Raw genomic sequence first — 18,690 nt, forward strand, 5'->3', positions numbered from 1 at the left:
TAAAAGCCACAGGAGCAAAGCCATGAAGAAGATTTGTGTCTTGCATTTGAACAGACAGGAAATATTCTAATAATTTAATGAGTCTACAAATATCCCTTATTTTCTCATGTCCTGTCAAAATACAGTACATTGAGGGGCTGTTATTATATTGATTAAATTTTCACACCTTAGATACATTGCTAAGTGGAAGGTAATTTAATTTACCTTAAAAACTCTTGCATTAGCAAGAAGGGGAAAGAATATTTCATAACAAGTAATAATAAAACATCACTAAATTAAAATCTTTAACAATTTTATTTGGTTATTATCATAAAACAATATACTGCATTGCATTACAAGTCAAAGCTTCTCTATTGCCTTTTGATCATAGCAAAATATGACAAATTAAAAACGGATTAACATCATCTCCACAGCTTTCAACATAGCACCATACAAATCAAAACTTTCATGCAATAAAAACATCATACCATTCAGATTCATAGAAAAATCACAGACTTTAAAAGGTATTATGGCATCAGTCAAGACAAAACTTATTTGATTCAAACTAAGGATTCTTCAACAATTTGTTCACTTCAAATCGAGGATACATTGTAACAAATGTACCATTATGAAACTTCTACAATAAGTCTTCTCTTCTACCAAAATGTTCCAGCTAGTCCTACTCATCTTCAGTATGGGTAATAAAAAGGTCTAATAGGGAAATGGCATGGTAAACTCTTTTATACACATTCCCTAACATAAGAATTTTGTCACTACTGGATCCCAGTCAAATCATACAGCCATGATAGTAAATCCATGTTATGACAATCATAACATTAAATATAACATTGGCAATTCAAGTGTCTTTTGAAATACTATACAATGGCTTACTTACAGACTGATGTATCAGACTATAGAAACAAAAACATGTGCATATGCTACAATCTTCATTGCTACAAATATACCCAATACACTTGTCATAACTCAAGTTATAATACTTAGTTTTTTTCCAACCAAATGTCTACTTTGACAACAAATACAGATTCTGAGTGCATATCTTTTTTCATACTATGATACAATTTTTAGCCAAACAAAAATACTGGACAGTTCACCATAACTAAATAGTCAGACTGTTCATATGATATTATGTGATGTAATTATAAGTAATATCAGTGTCATTACAGACTTATCATGAAAACTTAAAACTTGCTTGTATTGATGAAACAAACAGGAATAAAATGTAAAAAATGTCAATGTATAATAATAAAAGGATAACTTCTGTTTATTAACAGAATGCATAGTTAAAATATCTTAAATTCCACAAAATCAATTAGTACTTTTCTTAAATAATTTTACTTTGGAGTACTACTTAGTACCTTATAATGGGTTGTTTCAGTTGGGTGCTTAGTTTGACTTTACCAGTGGTTATACGAAAATTATATAAAAACTAAATACCCAGATTGACCTTTGCATGTAAAACATTACAGATTGCTCTTAACCTGTGCCAATAATAAGCTTTTTACAGTATGAAAGAAAAAAATGCTATAAATCATGTTGATTTATTTTTGGCTGAATTTTATATTGACAATCAACAAGACTTGCTATATTTTTGCAAATACATTCCAACCAGTTCTTTATACTGAATAAAAATATCAGAAGTTTCAGAAGGAAGATTAAATAATTGAATATTGTTAAAAGCTGGAATTTTTTTCACATTTAAAACATTTTCAAAAAGGATACATTTTTCTCGGAAGAAAAATTTCTCTTTGGCTGAATGTCAGTCCATTACATATTCACGGTAAATCATATAATGCATTTCAATCTGTCTATGTAGGAAACCATTATTACAAACTATCTGTCTTTTCAAATTCCTTTGCAGTAAAGGGACTAGAAAATCTAATGTTAAATCTTTTTAATTCAGAAACTTTAGAGATTTTTCAGTTGGAATTGTGTAATTTTGTCATATCAATGACTTTGTACATTATAAACATGTTAAAAACCTGGCAACATGTGGAATCATTCTGATACTTAGAAGACTGAAAATCTGAACACCCTTGCAGCTGCAAGTCTTGATACTTAAGGTAATGACATACAAAAAACATACATGTACGAAATAATATTCATAATTATATATAATGCACTTTTTTACATAGTCTGGTTTAAAATTGCAAACAACAAACCTAGGGCTGTAAGAACCTTTGATGTTAATCTGACATACAAGCCTAATACTGACTCATATTTGTAATAACTCTGAACCCTCATTGTAATTTGTACTTCATCTATAGAAAGGGACTTAACAATTGAAGAATGTTTCCCTCTTATTCCATTCTTCCTTAGATCTGCCTTATTCTAGTTAGTGGAGATATTAACCAAATAGCAAGTCCCCAATTTGTTACAGGAAACCTCATTATGATTAATTAAATTTAAATAAGAGGGCACTATGCTATGATTTAGTTGTTAAGTTGTATTTAATTCTTATTAGGGATTAGAAGGAGATGTAGACATTATGTTCTTTAGTGTGCATATGCAAAGATTCTGTGAACCTTTTATAAAATCCCTCAAAGCGTCTAGGAACAGTCTGGATACAAAAGTAGGATGGAAGTGTTAAGAGGCAAACTGCCCTATATATGCCTGCTTTAAAATGTATCATTCACACACAGAGGACCAAGTTTTCAATAGCCAGGTTTCATATCAACTAATATTTAATTAAACGGGTGGGAATATGAAGAGATGTGCACATTACTTATGAATGCTACACCTTAATACTTAAGATTGTTTTATTTAATAGTAAAGCTATCTAATGGCAAATCATTGCACACTTATAGAAAAATTTAAGGTACTTGTGAGCCTTTTAAACAGTTAGTTATCATTGTCTAATTAGAAGAAATTTGTATCTGTCCAAAATGTCATAATATAGATATTGTATGCCTTACTGTAGTTAAAAGATACAGTATGCTCTTCAAAGGATTAAAACATATATGTTACAAATACTAGTATTGATGATACAAGGTAAATAGCAGTTATAAAACTTTGAACCATACCATTACAATGTAGGTAGAAAGTGCCAGATTGTTTTCATTACTTTATTAGATAAATATCAAAAATAAACTGACACCGGGTTACTATTAGAAAGTAAAAAAAATCAGTTCATTTTTAAATATTTGCAATCTTGAAGAAGACACCAGGATAATCATTATGAAAATCCATCATGAAAAATTCATTCTTGTGAAACAAATACTAATTGTTCAAATTAAGTACTTATGCAGATATAAAACTTAAACAAAGAATAATTCCAATCAATAAAACCTGAATGAGTGGTAGAATAAAGTTTATAAAACTAAAATGAATGGTTAACAATATAATAGGTCTATCACAGGAAAGTATTTGGAACAGGACATAAAGCTACAAAGATAGAAGAGTTTATCAGAGATTCACTGTCATAATTCTGTTGAGAGTAACATGTGTATCAAAACATAATATCATGTAGTGGACTCCACTTTACTGAAGGATTAAAAATTTAACAGTGAATGATAACTTGTTCCACAAATATTTCATTAAGTATAATATGGGATTCAAAGTTGACTGCTTGATAATGTTGATAAAACAACAAGTAAATTTAACATAACTCTTGACAAGGTTTTAGAAAACATAAAAGGCTAAGACTGCCTATAATAAAATATCTTATTTTGTAACAAAAATCTTTGAAGAGACAAGTGATTCATTTTATACCTTATAATGTCCATAAAATACACTTTTAACAAGGTATCACACCTCAGATTGAAACATCAATAGGAACAATAAAAGGTTAATGAACAGATTCATTTCTGAATGGTTTTACTAGTTTATAAAACAGTACACGAAGCCTTGCTTTTCTTCTCAACAAAAACTACCAGATAATCATCAAAATTTGTTCTGTGAAACTAATTCTACTGATTTACATATATACAGTTATCTACAAAAATAAAGCACTAAAACATTTAGGGGAAAAAGCCCCTAATTAACAAATCAACCTTTTGGCATAGTATACACTGTCATAGCACAACCTGTCATGGGCTAATGCCAACCAAAAAACAAATAGTTTCTCCAGCTTCTCTCCCTACCTCAAATCTTAACACATTTTAGGTTAAGTATAGACAAAGTCAGACAGTTTCGATTTAGAACAGTTTAAGTCTAGAACATATATTTAGATGTAAAATATTTTCATAATAAAATTATTTACCAATAAATTTTTTCTTTGCTTCCAGGACCTAGGAAATAATATGTACATTTTTATTTCATTTTAGGCCAGAATTATTTCTCGGGGTTAAAAAAATATTTCAAAGATAGTTGAAACAAATCTGCCATTTTTTATTTTTCCAAAAATAAAATATAAATGAATACTAACTTAACTTTGACACTTTTCATTTAGATATTTAACAACAAAATCCTTTTACTAAGATATTTGTGATGTTCTGCATCAATGAAAATTACAATTAAAAGAAAGGTATTTTTATCTTGTAAGTTTTTATTATCACTGAAATTTCGTAAGAGATATGTAGTTTCAAGACTTGCTGTTCATATAAAGAAAGAAAAAGAATTATGAATATCAAAAGGTGGTTTAGTAAGAATACTAGTTTAAAATAATTGAATGACAGCCAGTCTGATTAATTACTTAAAAGTTACCGGTAGTTAATAAACCATGGTGACTTTATGTTAAATGTGATAATATATGGGCTAAGAGCAATATATTTTTGTTTTGTTTCCAGGAACATGACACTTTTATTAAAATGTTTGAAAGAGTTAAGATGATTTATGATTTATGTGGACAATATAATTGTAAGCATGGAAGGGTGTAAATGTGGATTACAAACTTCAGTATATATTCCATTCACTACATCTTACGGAGAAAAATAATGCTTATTCTGACACTCAAAATTAATACTTTTAATACCATATCATTTAAAAAGAATAATCACAACTGAATGAATAAAATACATTTAATTTCTGTGTGGAGACTTTTGTGTATATACATGAATGTATCTGTGAACACCTTTAACATGATGAGGTAGGGCCTTTACCATACATGAACTGTTTTGAGATATAAATGTAAACTAAAAATTACACCATACATAGAAGTACTACTTATACATTTGAACTTAAACATAAAAAATATAATGAAATGGAGACTATAAGCATATGATTACAAATGCACCAAATTCTGTAGGACTATATCAACTGTACATCACTATATTAACTTATCGAGTTTCTAATCTCCTAAGTTTTGCAGGACTATCATTACATAATGATGATGATGAGGGAGATCTGATTCTCTTTGACCTGCGTAGGACATCCATGTCAGGCTGAGATACAGAGGACAACATTTTCTGGGGTTTATTTGACAAGGCAAGGTCTACTTTTTGTGTTTTATTAACTGTATCATTCTGATTGCAGTGATTGTTTATACGCTCCCCCAGAGCTGTTGTTTGTATCTTCCTTTGCATGTACACTTCAAAGTCTGGATATGATTTTCTTGGTGAAGAAATGCGTAACTTATATGGTGAAGATCTTTTGATGGTCAGATTATTCTCTGACTGTCCTTCACTACTTGTATCTGAAAATCTTGAACTTGGAGACTTCTTCTGTGCTGAAGGAGGCGGTGAAGGCAGAGAGTTCAGAATTAAATCATTTTCATTTTTGCTTGAATCCACACTATCACACATACCACAATGAACTGGCGATGATGGAACTGTTTTTAGATTAGATATTTCTGTAGTGTCAGATATTTCCCTGAGACATGGACCAGCTGTTTGCGGACTATTTCCCAACTTGGATCCACAAGACTGGTTAATGGGAACATTTGGAGGAGAGGAGACAGAGAGAGGGGAACACATACATCTTTTCTTTCTTCTACATTCTGAACAGCATGCTGAGTTATAGGATCCATCATCAGATGATATTGAAAGTGACAGAATAGAAATATTATCATCACCATTTCTCTTGACTGTAAAATCATCGACAGATCTTGTTGGACTTACCCTATCACTTAGAAAATTAGACAATTGCTGCTCAACAACAACCTGTGCTAGAGCTGTCTCATTTTTTAGCCATGACATTTGGCCCTGATCATCCTTACTTTTCATACTTTTAAATTGTTTATATTTACTGGAACTCCACCTTGGTTTAGGTTTTTCTTCTCTCCTGCCAGATCCTGGTTTTGTGTTTGTCCCCTTTTTCATGGACAGAAAAGGAGTGAGTTCATTTATTTCCGACAACAAACACCTATATATAGTAAGTTTCTGCTTAGATATTTCAGCACTTTCATCTTCTGATACAACGTTTGTAAGTGAAAGAGGATCCATTGTATTAAGTCTCCTCAATGATCTTTTCTTCAACCCTAATAGTTTATCACACTCCTTTGTATGTAGGATAGGAATCTTAGGAAACAAATCATTATTGTTCTCATCAAAGAACATCTCATCTGTTGTATTCTTAACATCACGTTTGGGCAGCCATCTTTGAAGATCTGCTTTAGTCAATCTTTTAAGAGCCACGTTGCAGGTTGGAGGCTTGTATTCTGATTTCTTGTGCTTGATCTTTTTGATAGGAATTTTGGTTGATGCTTTCTTTCTTTGCTTTCTTGTGAATTTATACTGATGTGAATGAACCACGTCAAAACTTTTTCTTGGTCGATAAAAGATTGGATATTGGTTTGACCTATGCCTTAATTTATCATAATATTCATTTTTATCTGGTGTTCGACAGAAGGATTCAGAATCTTTAACAATAACCAAATTTGTTTCATCTTTCATATATTTAACAATACGTTGACCAAGTAGAGAGGATACGTCTATGTTCATTAATGATTTGTTAACATGAGATGGCCTCTCTTCATCATTACTATCAGAACTTTTGACACTTTCCTTATCATTGATGTCTCCATCATTATTGGAATAACTCAAACGTTTTCTTGATGCTGATAGCCCGTCATCTTTGCTCAGCTGAGACATAAGAGATTTAGGCGTCCTAGGTGTAGGTGGAGATATGGGAGTTTCTGGTTCTTCAAAATCATGAAAATCCAGATTACAGTCAATGTCCATACTACTAAAACGATTTCTGGCTAATATTTTGGCAGCTTTTTGTTTCTGCACCATTCCTATTGCTTGGACAAATCGGTCTTTTGAAATTTTAACAAAGCTTTCACTCAAATGCATTTTGTCCGGGCTTATAGGAGGTGGAAGATTGCCTTCTTTAGGGCTCAAGTCTCTTGGTGGAGAGGGCACTACAAGTAACTGGGGTGGTCTTTCTTCACATATCATCTGATGTGCTCTCATTTCAGATTTATTGCAAAATTCTTTTTCACAGAAAAAACAAATAAAAATCTCAGAATATCTTCTCCTTGTTTCCTTAACCACTTTCTTCTCTGAAAATAAAAAGCAATGAAAAATTATCGAAATGGAAAAACCATCAACTGCAAGAAGCATGGTTATTGTGACATTTACTAAAGTTTATCATCAGTATAAGGACATAATTCGTAAATATAAATCAGCATGCAGATTTCTTATATATACAGGTATTTCACATCCTATCTATTATGTTAATATTCTTTACAAAGCACAAAAATGTCGGCACCTCACAAGCTAACCAAACCTTTAAACAGACTTATTAAGAAGGGATATAGTTACAATAATGTTGTCAGGTCATAAAGGATGACTTATTTTAGTATAAACATGATAAATATTGATTCACTCATAGGGTCTTTGCATCAGAAATAACAAGTTTATTCTAAAACCAGTTGTTAGCATGATACAGGTTAATTTTTATAAGAGAACATTTTTGTTCGCTTTGAAGATTCTGTATATCCTCAAGTTATTGGAATTCCAATGGGGAGTAATTGTGCACCACTTATTGCCTACCTGTTTCTGTATTGTTTATGACTATAATCAGCAAAGACCCATCGAGACTACATCTGATGCAAACATTTAACAATATTTTCAGATATTTGGATGATATATTGGCTCTCAATAATGACGACTTTAGTATGTATTCTAAAGAAATTTATCCTGTTGACCTAACTTTAAATGAAGCCAATACTTATAAATAACACTGTCCTTTCCTCAATCTTGGTATCTATATCATTAACAGGAAACTCAATACCAATATTTATGATGAAAGAGATGATTTTTCATTTCCTACTAATTATCCATGTTTAGATGGTGACGTTGTAAAACTTGTAAAATTCGCTGGTGTATGTAACAACCTATTCAATTTTAGCGAGAGAAATTTGTGTTTTACTGAAAAATTATTACACCAGGGTTTTCCATCACAAACTAGTCAAAACATTTACTAAATTTTAGTACAAGAACATAATATATAATACTAAACACCTAACCAGATGTATAGTATTTGATATTCATATGATGAAGACATAATCTTTCAATCTATTTAATTGAGGTGATGAGCTGGCATGGCAGTAACTGCTAGTATTCCTTTGTTAATTTATGTATCATTGTCATTTTGATTAGTTTCTTTTGTTACCTATTCAGACATTGGACTTAGACTTCTTTTGAACCAGGTTTTACTGTGCATATTTTTGTGTGGTTTTTTTTTCTACCTGGCTAGAGGTATAGGGGGAGTGTTGAGATCTCAAAAACATGTTTAACCCCTCCACATTTTTGCGCCTGTTCCAATTCAGGAGCCTCTGGCCTTTGTTAGTCTTGTATGATTTTAAATTTTAGTTTCTTGGGTCTATTTTGGAGTTTAGTATGACATCCATTGAATTAGTATACATTTTTGTTTAGTGGTGATCTGAAGCAAGCCTCCGGTTGAGGGAGTTTCTTGATGCATTTTTATGTTCTCCTGAATATATTTCATAAAAGTTTAATACTAAACCACTAAGGGAGGAATTGTGATTAATTTTCATACAATCTTTTAATCTGTTTAATTAAGGTCTGGAGCTGGCATGTCAGTTACTGCTAGTAGCTATATATATAGTCCTTTGTTGATTTATGTATCATTGTCATTTTGCTAGTTTCTTTTCTGAAATAGGACTCAAGACTTCTTTTAAACTGAGTTTTACTGTGCCACTGCTGTTTCTTTATTCTACTTTGGCTAGAGGTATATGGGGAGGGTGGAGATCTCACTAAAGTTCTCACTAAAAATGTTTAAACCCAATACATGTTTGTGCCTGTCCCAAGTCAGGAGTCTTTGGCCTTTGTTAATCTCAGTTCATTTATATGTTTTGGAGTTTAGTATTGTATCCATTTTCAATGAACAAGTACACATTTTTATTTAGGGGCCAGCTGAGGGTTGTAGTCTCTGACATTTCCATTCTCAATTTTAAACTTTGTATTATTTCAACAAAAGCATGAAAAGGGAGTTAACCATTAAACTAATTTAACAACTTTTGATTATATATGTATACTCTGATGATACCCTGTTTTTAATATAATCAAATCTACACAATGTGAAATGTTACACCATGTTAGTTTTTTTTGGAATGAGTAAGTATGTTGCTTACATGACTAAAACTGGACCCATTGTCCAATATCTTTCTTCTAGAGACCAATTGTCTAGATTTACTGTATATCATAGAAATAAATAAGCCTTCAGTGCAGAGTACATGTGGTTGATAAGGTACCTACCTGAAACAATTGTACTTTGTTGTAAACATTCCAACAATGATGGGGATATAGTAACCTGAAAAACAAAAATATTTATTATTTAAAGATAAATTATGTACACATGTAAATGAACTGCAATAAAAATCCCCAAAAGAATTGCACAAAATTGCTGTATGAAATATTGTTTTATCCTACAATTTAACATTCAGCTTAAAAGTATGTTTCACCATTCCACTCGGACATTGAATTTGTTTCTTATTAATGATATTAACATGACTGAAACCCAGACCACAACGAGGACCATAAATTGGGCCTGTGATGTTAACAGTAATTTGAATACATAACTGGTCACTCATAACAGAAGCAGGATACCACGATACTTTAAAAATCTACTATAAATTTAGCAGTTCATATCAGATATCATTTAACCTGTATATGTATTGTAGAAAGGTCGATTGCAGGATAAAATGTGTCATCGTCATTTACTAATGTAAGGCATCAACTGACAGTTTAGGTGAAAAATGGACATAAGGTACTGTAGAACAATAACAATTCTACCCATTCAGTTTATTTTGTAACAAATACTAACTGGGAAAGTAGAATTATAACTGGTCTTAATCTTGTCTTTAGAGCTTTCTTGTAGCAACTTCTCCTGGCCAAGATGTTTGTAACAACATCTAACTACATTCCTTAAAGTGTCTGCCCATGAAGCCTGAAAAAATAAATTATTCATGAATTAATTTGCTTGTCTTATAATTGTCTTGTGTCAATTGAACATGTTAAGTATGGAATTAAACTCACTCAAAGTGAAATTCTTTAATGAAATAACATGTTCTAGTCAAAAGCAGCAAATGCATTTGTCACTAAACCTTAAATATCAGTATGTCTATTTGAATGAAAGAAAAATTCATTTCAAACTAATTACTTCGCAAGTTCATCTAGAATATTAGGTTAATGTCTACAGATCTAACTAGAGGCAATGAAGGCAAGTGAAATACAATTGACTTAAAACCTAGGTTTATGATCAAATCAAAATTATCACTATTCATACCTACAATGATTTAGTTATACTAGCTAGGGACATGATTTTAAATAACAAACCTTTGCCAATAATAAAGAAACTAAAGTTTCGATTCCCTCAGGCAAAGTTTGCCTTGAAAGGATTGGGCTATTATTTTAGGTCATTTTTTATTATATTGTTCTTCAACTGCTTCAGTTTTATACATACTTGGCTTTAAAAATATTCAGATTTGAGCGTTCCTGACAAAGGTTTATCCAGAAAAACGTTTCAGACACTTCCAATCTATAGGTGTCAGGTGAATAACTCATCATTATAACTATCATGCATATATCAATATATAAAACAAAACTTTCTAAAGGTCAAATTATAACCACCGTTGCTACAAACATGAGAAATATCAATCATTTCTTTGAGTGGATTAAAATAGATTGTCAGGGAATCAAAATTAGTATGATAAAATGTAGTTTTGGGAATTGTGTATGCTTATGAATTGATTACAATGGGAATAGGTTCTTTATACAATATTCTGCCAGAAATGTTAACAAGGATCTTTGTTTTATAGATTAAAATAACTGTGACATTTAATTTAGATAAAACTCAGCATAGGACACAGCCAGTCGCCTGGTCGCCAAATGCGACCAAAACCTTGATTGGGCGATTAGAAATTGTAAAAAGATGGATAGTTACTGACCTACAAATAAATCATTGGGCGAGTACATTATTATTCTCAAAATCGTAATTACTCCTATAAATTAAACACCCCAACTTCGAAACACTCATTTTTTAGAAATCCTCTGGTTACATCGTTAAAACGTACAAGTGCATTAGAATATTAACATGGCGGATGACAAACAAATTGTGATATTGCTTGTTTAGTGGGTCAAATAAGGTTTTACTGGCAATGGTGGTCGCTAAACAAATTGTGTTGTATATAAGATAACGACAGTCAATGACAGTAAAATCTCGTCTGACCCACTAAACCAAACAAGGGCAAAGGAATTCTGAAAAGAACTCCAAACACGGATACAACTGAGCAACGGAGAAGCTGTCAAAATATTTTGCATACGAGTGTGGATAGTAAACCCCAAGGACAAAAACAAGTTATAAGAAAGTATTACAATCATAAAATGTCTTTTTTAAATTCCCCATACCAATTTTAGATCAATTCTCAGAAAACAGTTAATTTTAAACACAACAGCAAAACTTCTTCAGTGATAGGTACGAACTCACTATGCAACCGAAACGAACATGGAACTTCACTTTTCGCTACTCTCGTGGAATGAGAGGTCACTTCTTTCTCTCCAAAATCCTATATAAGCCACTGGACAGTGTAATTCGTGAATTCAGTGACAATGAAGTCGAAGACTGGGCATGTGTGTTTTCAGGGTTATGTGTCAGCAAGGTGTGATTGTTAAGAATGAAGAACATCAATTTATATTATTTTTTTTGTCATTTTTTATGGCTCAACACGAAAAAAATTGGGTAAAATAATTGGGCTACCAATTTGCATTTTGGGCCTGTGAAGTAATTTTTTAACTGGCCCAAAAAAAAAATTCGGGCCCGACTGTCCTTCATTGCAAACTATATGTAAACTTACTACCTGATGATATTTTATATGTGTCTGTGTATCTGACCAGGGAAGGTCACTAGGCCACCAGTCAGGTTTTTCTGTCTTATCTTCCATATTACTTTTAACCATTGATAACAGTTTGGGAATAAAGTCTCTCAGCTGTCCCTAGAAAAGAGTTCAAATATATTTTCATGTCTATGTATATTGTTTTTGGTTTTTTTAAGCGAACTGTATCATTCATCTATACTGCGTTCTATACATGAACAGTTGACCTGAAAAAGTGCACACACTTTACATCTGATCTCTGTCCAGGTACTGACAAAATATGAAGTATATAGTAAAGCAGAAATGAAGAATTGGGTGATTAAAAATTTCTGATTATTTAACATATTATTTTTTTTTTAAATGTAACAGACTGGAAGTATGTGCTTGACAGATCCACATAGAGCACATTAATGTATGTTACAACTCCTTTATACTGTCAAGCGGCTGACATATGAAGCACATTAAAGTTCAGGTCAATAGTTCCAGAAAATTGTGTGACAAAAATATTGTTTGGAAGAACAAACACGGCTCTCCTAGTGCTAGAATACACAAACTTCAAACTGGAAAACCAAGATATTTCATTCTTTCTATTAAAAGCTCATAGGAGCCAGTTTTGCAGGTAACATGTCATATGTACAATACTATCACATTCTAAGGAGAATAGCTTCACAATGTGTAATTAATATTGTAAATTCTATACCTCTGACATTGTGTTGATTGACAAAATAGGAAGCTGCATTTTCTTTTCAGTTAAAGATGGCTGTTTCTTCTTTCCATTTTCTCCTCCATACATTGTCATCTCTGAAATGAAATAAGTGAGACAATCAAAAAACATGTAGTTAACAATATAAAGTAAATATTACCAACATTCTTATTAAACAGGTTCGCGAGATGGTTTATAAATTATAAAAGTTGAAATTGGCAGTAATGACAGTCTGATGAGTCAAGCCTGTTTCATTGATTTTTAAATTTGATAATTTGCTGTCTGTTATATTTGTTTTTGGTTGTAGCTATATATAGATACCAGGCCATTCTTTTTTCTCTCAAATTGTTTACTTTTTATGCTAGGCTAATCATTATTTTCTACGTATTAAAAGAAATATTTTATCAACAAAACTAAGAATAGGGAATGTGTCCATGGAACACAGATAATGCTTCCACTTGTATACAATGTAATAAAGGGACATAATTCAAGAATGGTAAAAGTGACACTTTCCAAATTAGAACTTGATCTGAGTTTTGTGGTAATAAACATTGTGTATAAGTTTCATGACATTTGGTTGATGCAAACTTCAGTACGAGAATAGAAACTAAAAATTCATCAATTATTCCATTTGTAATAAGTTGCCATAACTCTAGAACGGTGAAAGTAATGCCACAAACTTGAGCTGTATTTTTTGGCAATAAGCATTGTGTATAAGTTTCATATCATTTTGTAGTGGCAAACTAAAGTTAAATAAAATACTTCGCTACCAGCCTGATACGACCACAGAGGTTGGACCCTGAACAGTTGGGCCAAATTTGGACACAATATTCAAGCTTCATACTGTCTGAATTTGGATTGTAATCAAATTTTTTACATAATATAGGTTACTGACACAAAATAAATGTGGTCAAAGATCTTATAAATCTATTGCGCAATGCTGTGCAATTGAAGATGTCTTTGGTACATTAAACCGAAGAATAAATTTGCCAGACAAGTGTAAAACTTAATGCCTCCTCCTCCACCTCAAGGGCATACAATATATATATATATAATTTAGATAAACATGTTCAAATAACATCAAAACAGATAATTCTAATACATGATTTGTTGCTCCCAATATAACACAAAATTAGTTCTGTATCAACACAATGATAATGTAACTTTTGATGGACATGTACCTCATTTTGACAACTATTAATATAGCTTTCTAACGCATAAACTGTTGACAAAAGTTTAAATTGAGGATTTTAAAGAAATTAAGCTTCAAAAGTGGATGACATTTCATATATTAAGCAGGTTTTATATCATAGTGACTGAAGTATTTGTAAAGTGCACTTCAAACAGCTACTTAGTAAGCAGTATAGGATACAAGAGGGGATTGAGGAAGTTATATGCCTTTGATAATCATACAGATCCAGGAAAATATACATGGCCTTTAATACTTGTTACACAAGCTATATTTTCCAGTGAATTCATAACTATTATGCCTTTAACATTGATTCAAAGAGGTTCATTTAATGCTCCACGGAATAAAACTGTAAAGATGTTTATGATATACTTGTACATGTACATGAAAAAGAACAAATTCTGATATTGCCTTTTCTATTAAACAGTTAGTGCCTGTACATGTACATAATCAGTTTTCCGTAATCACATACAGGCCAATTATGTAAAGTAATCATAAAACTGCCTAAAGCTTGTTTTTACATTTATTTGTTAATTAAAATTGTCACAATATATATAACAGGAAAAGTTTTTTGAATTTCATCTGAATAAAAGGAATAAAATTTTAATTTTATAAAGGCATAGTACATTTTTTAGCTTTTAAAAGTAGAATCGTGAGAGTAAGGGCATCAATCTCACATCACCTTTTTTTACTTCAGGTAAGCAGGAATACTGAATGTCTTACTGAATGTTCTATTTTACTCATAAATTAAAGGTTATTTTTATGATTGTTAAAATCCCTCTTTTAGGAAATTTTAGAACTTGTTTCTATGATAACTATCAAAATTAATTGGATGTAACAGACAGCAGGTTATGAAATCTATTACAGTTTATCATCACAGGTAAACATTTACCTACAGCTGATTTCTGTAATAAACCTTTAAGGTCTTCTACTATTATATAACATTAACTCAATCATGATAAACCATATTATCTAACAGCCATTCAAAAGAAATTAAAGCATGAAAAGGGTCAGAATGTTAGTCCCTCATTACCTGAGAAACAAACTTTTATTTAACAGAATGTTGGTCCCCCATTACCTCAGAAACAAACTTACATTTAACAGTCAGGGGTATGACTTAAATAAGTGATTTCATTATCACCTATTTTAGTGATTTGAAAATTTAGTTATCACCTATTCATGCTATCTTAGTGATTACTCTAAAAGCATATTTCATTAGTTTTTTTTTAATTATTAGTAAAAGTGTTAAATCAAGTTTTTGTGGTCAATTGTTTAACTCCAAATAACAATTTGTACAAAATTTGACTAAAACTTACAATTACAAGTACAATATTTCATCAGATTTTCTGCATAATTATTTCTGAGGGCTTCAATACAGGGATGATTTTGCTTTAAAATAACAGAAAATTATCAAATAACCTAAAATCAAAAAGGAAAATATTTGATAAAAATTCTCCCAGACAATTTTGTTGAGTGAGGTAAGTTAACTCATATTCAGTCAAAGGGCTGATATTTTTCTGACAGGTTTTCAAAATTGCATGAATCAAGTTAACCATACCCATAGGCAGATCCAATCCAATGGGGGGGGAGGGGGGGGCATGCACCCCCCCTTTAGTGGGAAAAATTTGGTTGATTATATAGGGAATCATTGAAGCATGACTGGAGCGGGCCCCCCCTTAGGAAAAGTTCTGGATCCGCCACTGATACCCCACTTGTAATTCAAAGTATCAAAAAAGAGGAAGTAACAAGGTGAATGCTATATAACTTCTACAGTTTGGTATTAACAAATATAATGTTGGTAAGTGACTTTATAGAATTCCTACACCAGTACCATACAAGCGCCCTTTTACTCTGAGATTCAATCTTGGGAACTTGCATTTTCTGGGTTTTGCATGCAATTTCACTAAAAATATGTGTAGTTCTTCATATGCACTTTCACACAATTTGAATCTAAAACATTCATGATTTTGTTTCTAACTTTAATTTTGATGATACCATATTACTTTAAATGGTCCAAGGTCAAAAGTGTTTCACACTTAAATAATTATGATATACATGTATATACTTCATGAAGTTCATATTCATAGTTAACACATTTAAAAAATAATCTCTGAAAAAGAAATGTTCTCAGCAGTGTCTTGTAATAGTTTTGAAGTATTTGTTTGAAATTACTGTTAAAAGACAAACATGAATTTTATTTTTGCTCAAAAAATATATATGGGTAATACATGTAGTAATTACTAGTATGTGAAGGGAAAGAATTTGTGGTTATAAATAAGAAAATGTTTAATGATGTGTCACTTGAAATAATTTTACAGGAAAAACACTCATAAAACAATTCTTTATAACACGAAAAACTGCACATATTTCAGAGTAACATTTGTTTTATCAATAATAATAAGTCATTTGTAAGTCATTATAAGATAAGATCTGAAATATGATGATGACACATTTAAAAAAAAAAACATGTTGTAAACAGAAGCATACATATTATATATATCATAATTTTTCATGATAAAACAAAGAGGCCAATGGCCGAAACGTCTGAACAATTGGTTTATTTATACAATTATAAAACAAAGAGAAATAGAAATAAAACTTCAAAAACATGTATATCAATAATTTGCCTAATACATGTACAAAAAATGTATGTATAAAAAGTCAATAACATTTACAAAATTTGTATGGGCCTTACTGTGAAGACTAAATTAGACGAGGATAGACGTATTTACTCTTGTATGCAAATTTGTCCGCTATTACAAAAAATAACACAGGTTCCCGTTAACTTTGACATCACAACTAAAAAGAGATTGTTGCTGGATGTCAAACGGTTATTCGGAGGTGATATCAGGTCATCCGGAGGCAAAATGCAGCTAAATACCAAAAGTGTTAATACGCGTTTATTCATTTCAGGCAAATACAGTTATTTACTCAAATGACACATTGAATATAAATAAATATCTCTGTGAGTCTGTCCTCATTATTTGAAATATGAAATGTATCTAACTTTAAACAACAAAAATTACTGAGTTTATCATGTTTATTGAAATGGTTCAGAATATTTTGTCAAGTTAATTTACATAAACAATTCAAACATTGAAAAAAATATACAAAATTATTGAATTAAATTAATATGATGCCAGAAAGGTATCCAGATAAATCTTATATCATTAGACATAAGGATTTGCATATTATAATCAAATTAAAGTAAATGGTCACAGTTCCTTAATTACATTTACTTAACTACAACTATATATTGTAAATTGACGTCAAAATGCAACGTCAACACGTTAAATATCTAACATAATCGATCGATAAGTATCGTTACGCTTTAACTTTACTAATTTACCGTTAATAAAATTAAAATCAAATATAATCGATCCTCATATTTATTTCTCTTCAAATTATCTTAAATCTAATAATCTTTACTTCGAGCCAAAAAAAAATCGCAACAAAAAGACGTCAAACAATGATCAACCGTTTTCAAAGTAAAGGTCATTGATCCTTCCGTCGGACTGTCAACAACCGACGGTGGCCTTCGTTCTCAACAATATTTAATTCATTAAGTAATATAATCCGCTACTAGTTTGATATAATAATTAGAAACTCACCAATTTATTATTTAAAATAAAAACGAGCAAAATGACTATATTTTTAAACATCACATGGCAAACCGATGTTTTCGGTTGACAGCTTTGCCTACCATTGCGATACAAAATGGCGTCTGTTCTGAAGGTTTCTGGCGGACATCCGGGGTCTTTGCTTACTTTCGAGCCAAATTGATTACTCCCCTTTGACCAGTGCGTGCAGTTATGGATTTAATTTTTTTTAAGTATTTTTTTTTTTGCTATCTTAGACATTATATTATATGCTATCAATCATTGTACTCTTTTTATGTTTTTTATTTATGTTTTTAAGTTAGTTACATAAACGGATAAAAAAAATATGAAACCACGGATTGTTTTTTTTTCGATTTTCGACTTTGATGATTTTTTATATTGACAGGATTGTTCGTGGTTTTTGGATTTTCAAAATATTATTTACTTTAGATTAAAACCGTGCGAGAACTTATAATTGGTTGTGAAATTTCTAGTAAGGAAATTTTAATTGTAAAGGGGGGAAAAATCAAAGAAAATAGAAATAACAATTCAAATAGATTCGAAAAAGATAAAGTATGATAACTAAAAAAAAATAATTAATGAATTTTAGAAATTAATAAAATTTGTAAATGAATATATATCTTTATTTCTCAACAACCCAAATTACATTGATAAAGCAGACTTACATTAATTTATAAATCTTATTTCCGATGATTTTACCTAGAAAGGTGACATAAGATTGAGCAATGTATAATTCTGTCTTTTGGGTAACAATATAGCTTTACATTAACTAAATCTAATTACTAGAGTTCTTTTTAATCACACATTAAAGGTGGCGTTCAGAAATAAAGGTGATAAACCGCCTGAAAACATTACAAATGAATCTTAAGAAAAGAATTCGAAAATATTTCTATTGTCCTTCAAGAATAATCCTGTTTAATTATTCCTGTATATATGAAGTTATGATTTATCTAATATTAATTTA

General features: G+C 30.9%; 1 protein-coding gene across 3 annotated transcripts; it reads right to left on the reverse strand.

Moving 5' to 3' along the window:
- Positions 1-275: 275 nt before the first annotated feature.
- On the reverse strand, positions 276-17,862 carry LOC139521474 (uncharacterized). 3 transcript variants are annotated; one of them, XM_071314963.1, is made up of 6 exons: positions 17,810-17,862; positions 12,915-13,015; positions 12,200-12,334; positions 10,168-10,290; positions 9,600-9,654; positions 276-7,378 (listed from the first exon to the last, which is right to left on the reverse strand). In XM_071314963.1, exons 2-6 carry the CDS (start codon positions 13,011-13,013, stop codon positions 5,214-5,216), a joined length of 2,577 nt encoding a protein of 858 aa, XP_071171064.1. In that variant the 5' UTR covers positions 13,014-13,015; positions 17,810-17,862; the 3' UTR covers positions 276-5,213. The 3 variants fall into 3 exon arrangements, with proteins under 3 accessions (XP_071171064.1, XP_071171058.1, XP_071171052.1); XM_071314957.1 differs by having other exon boundaries at positions 17,718-17,847; XM_071314951.1 differs by having other exon boundaries at positions 12,197-12,334; positions 17,718-17,846.
- Positions 17,863-18,690: the final 828 nt, after the last annotated feature.

The sequence above is a fragment of the Mytilus edulis genome, chromosome 1, assembly GCF_963676685.1.
Source record: "Mytilus edulis chromosome 1, xbMytEdul2.2, whole genome shotgun sequence".
NCBI lineage: Eukaryota > Metazoa > Mollusca > Bivalvia > Mytilida > Mytilidae > Mytilus > Mytilus edulis.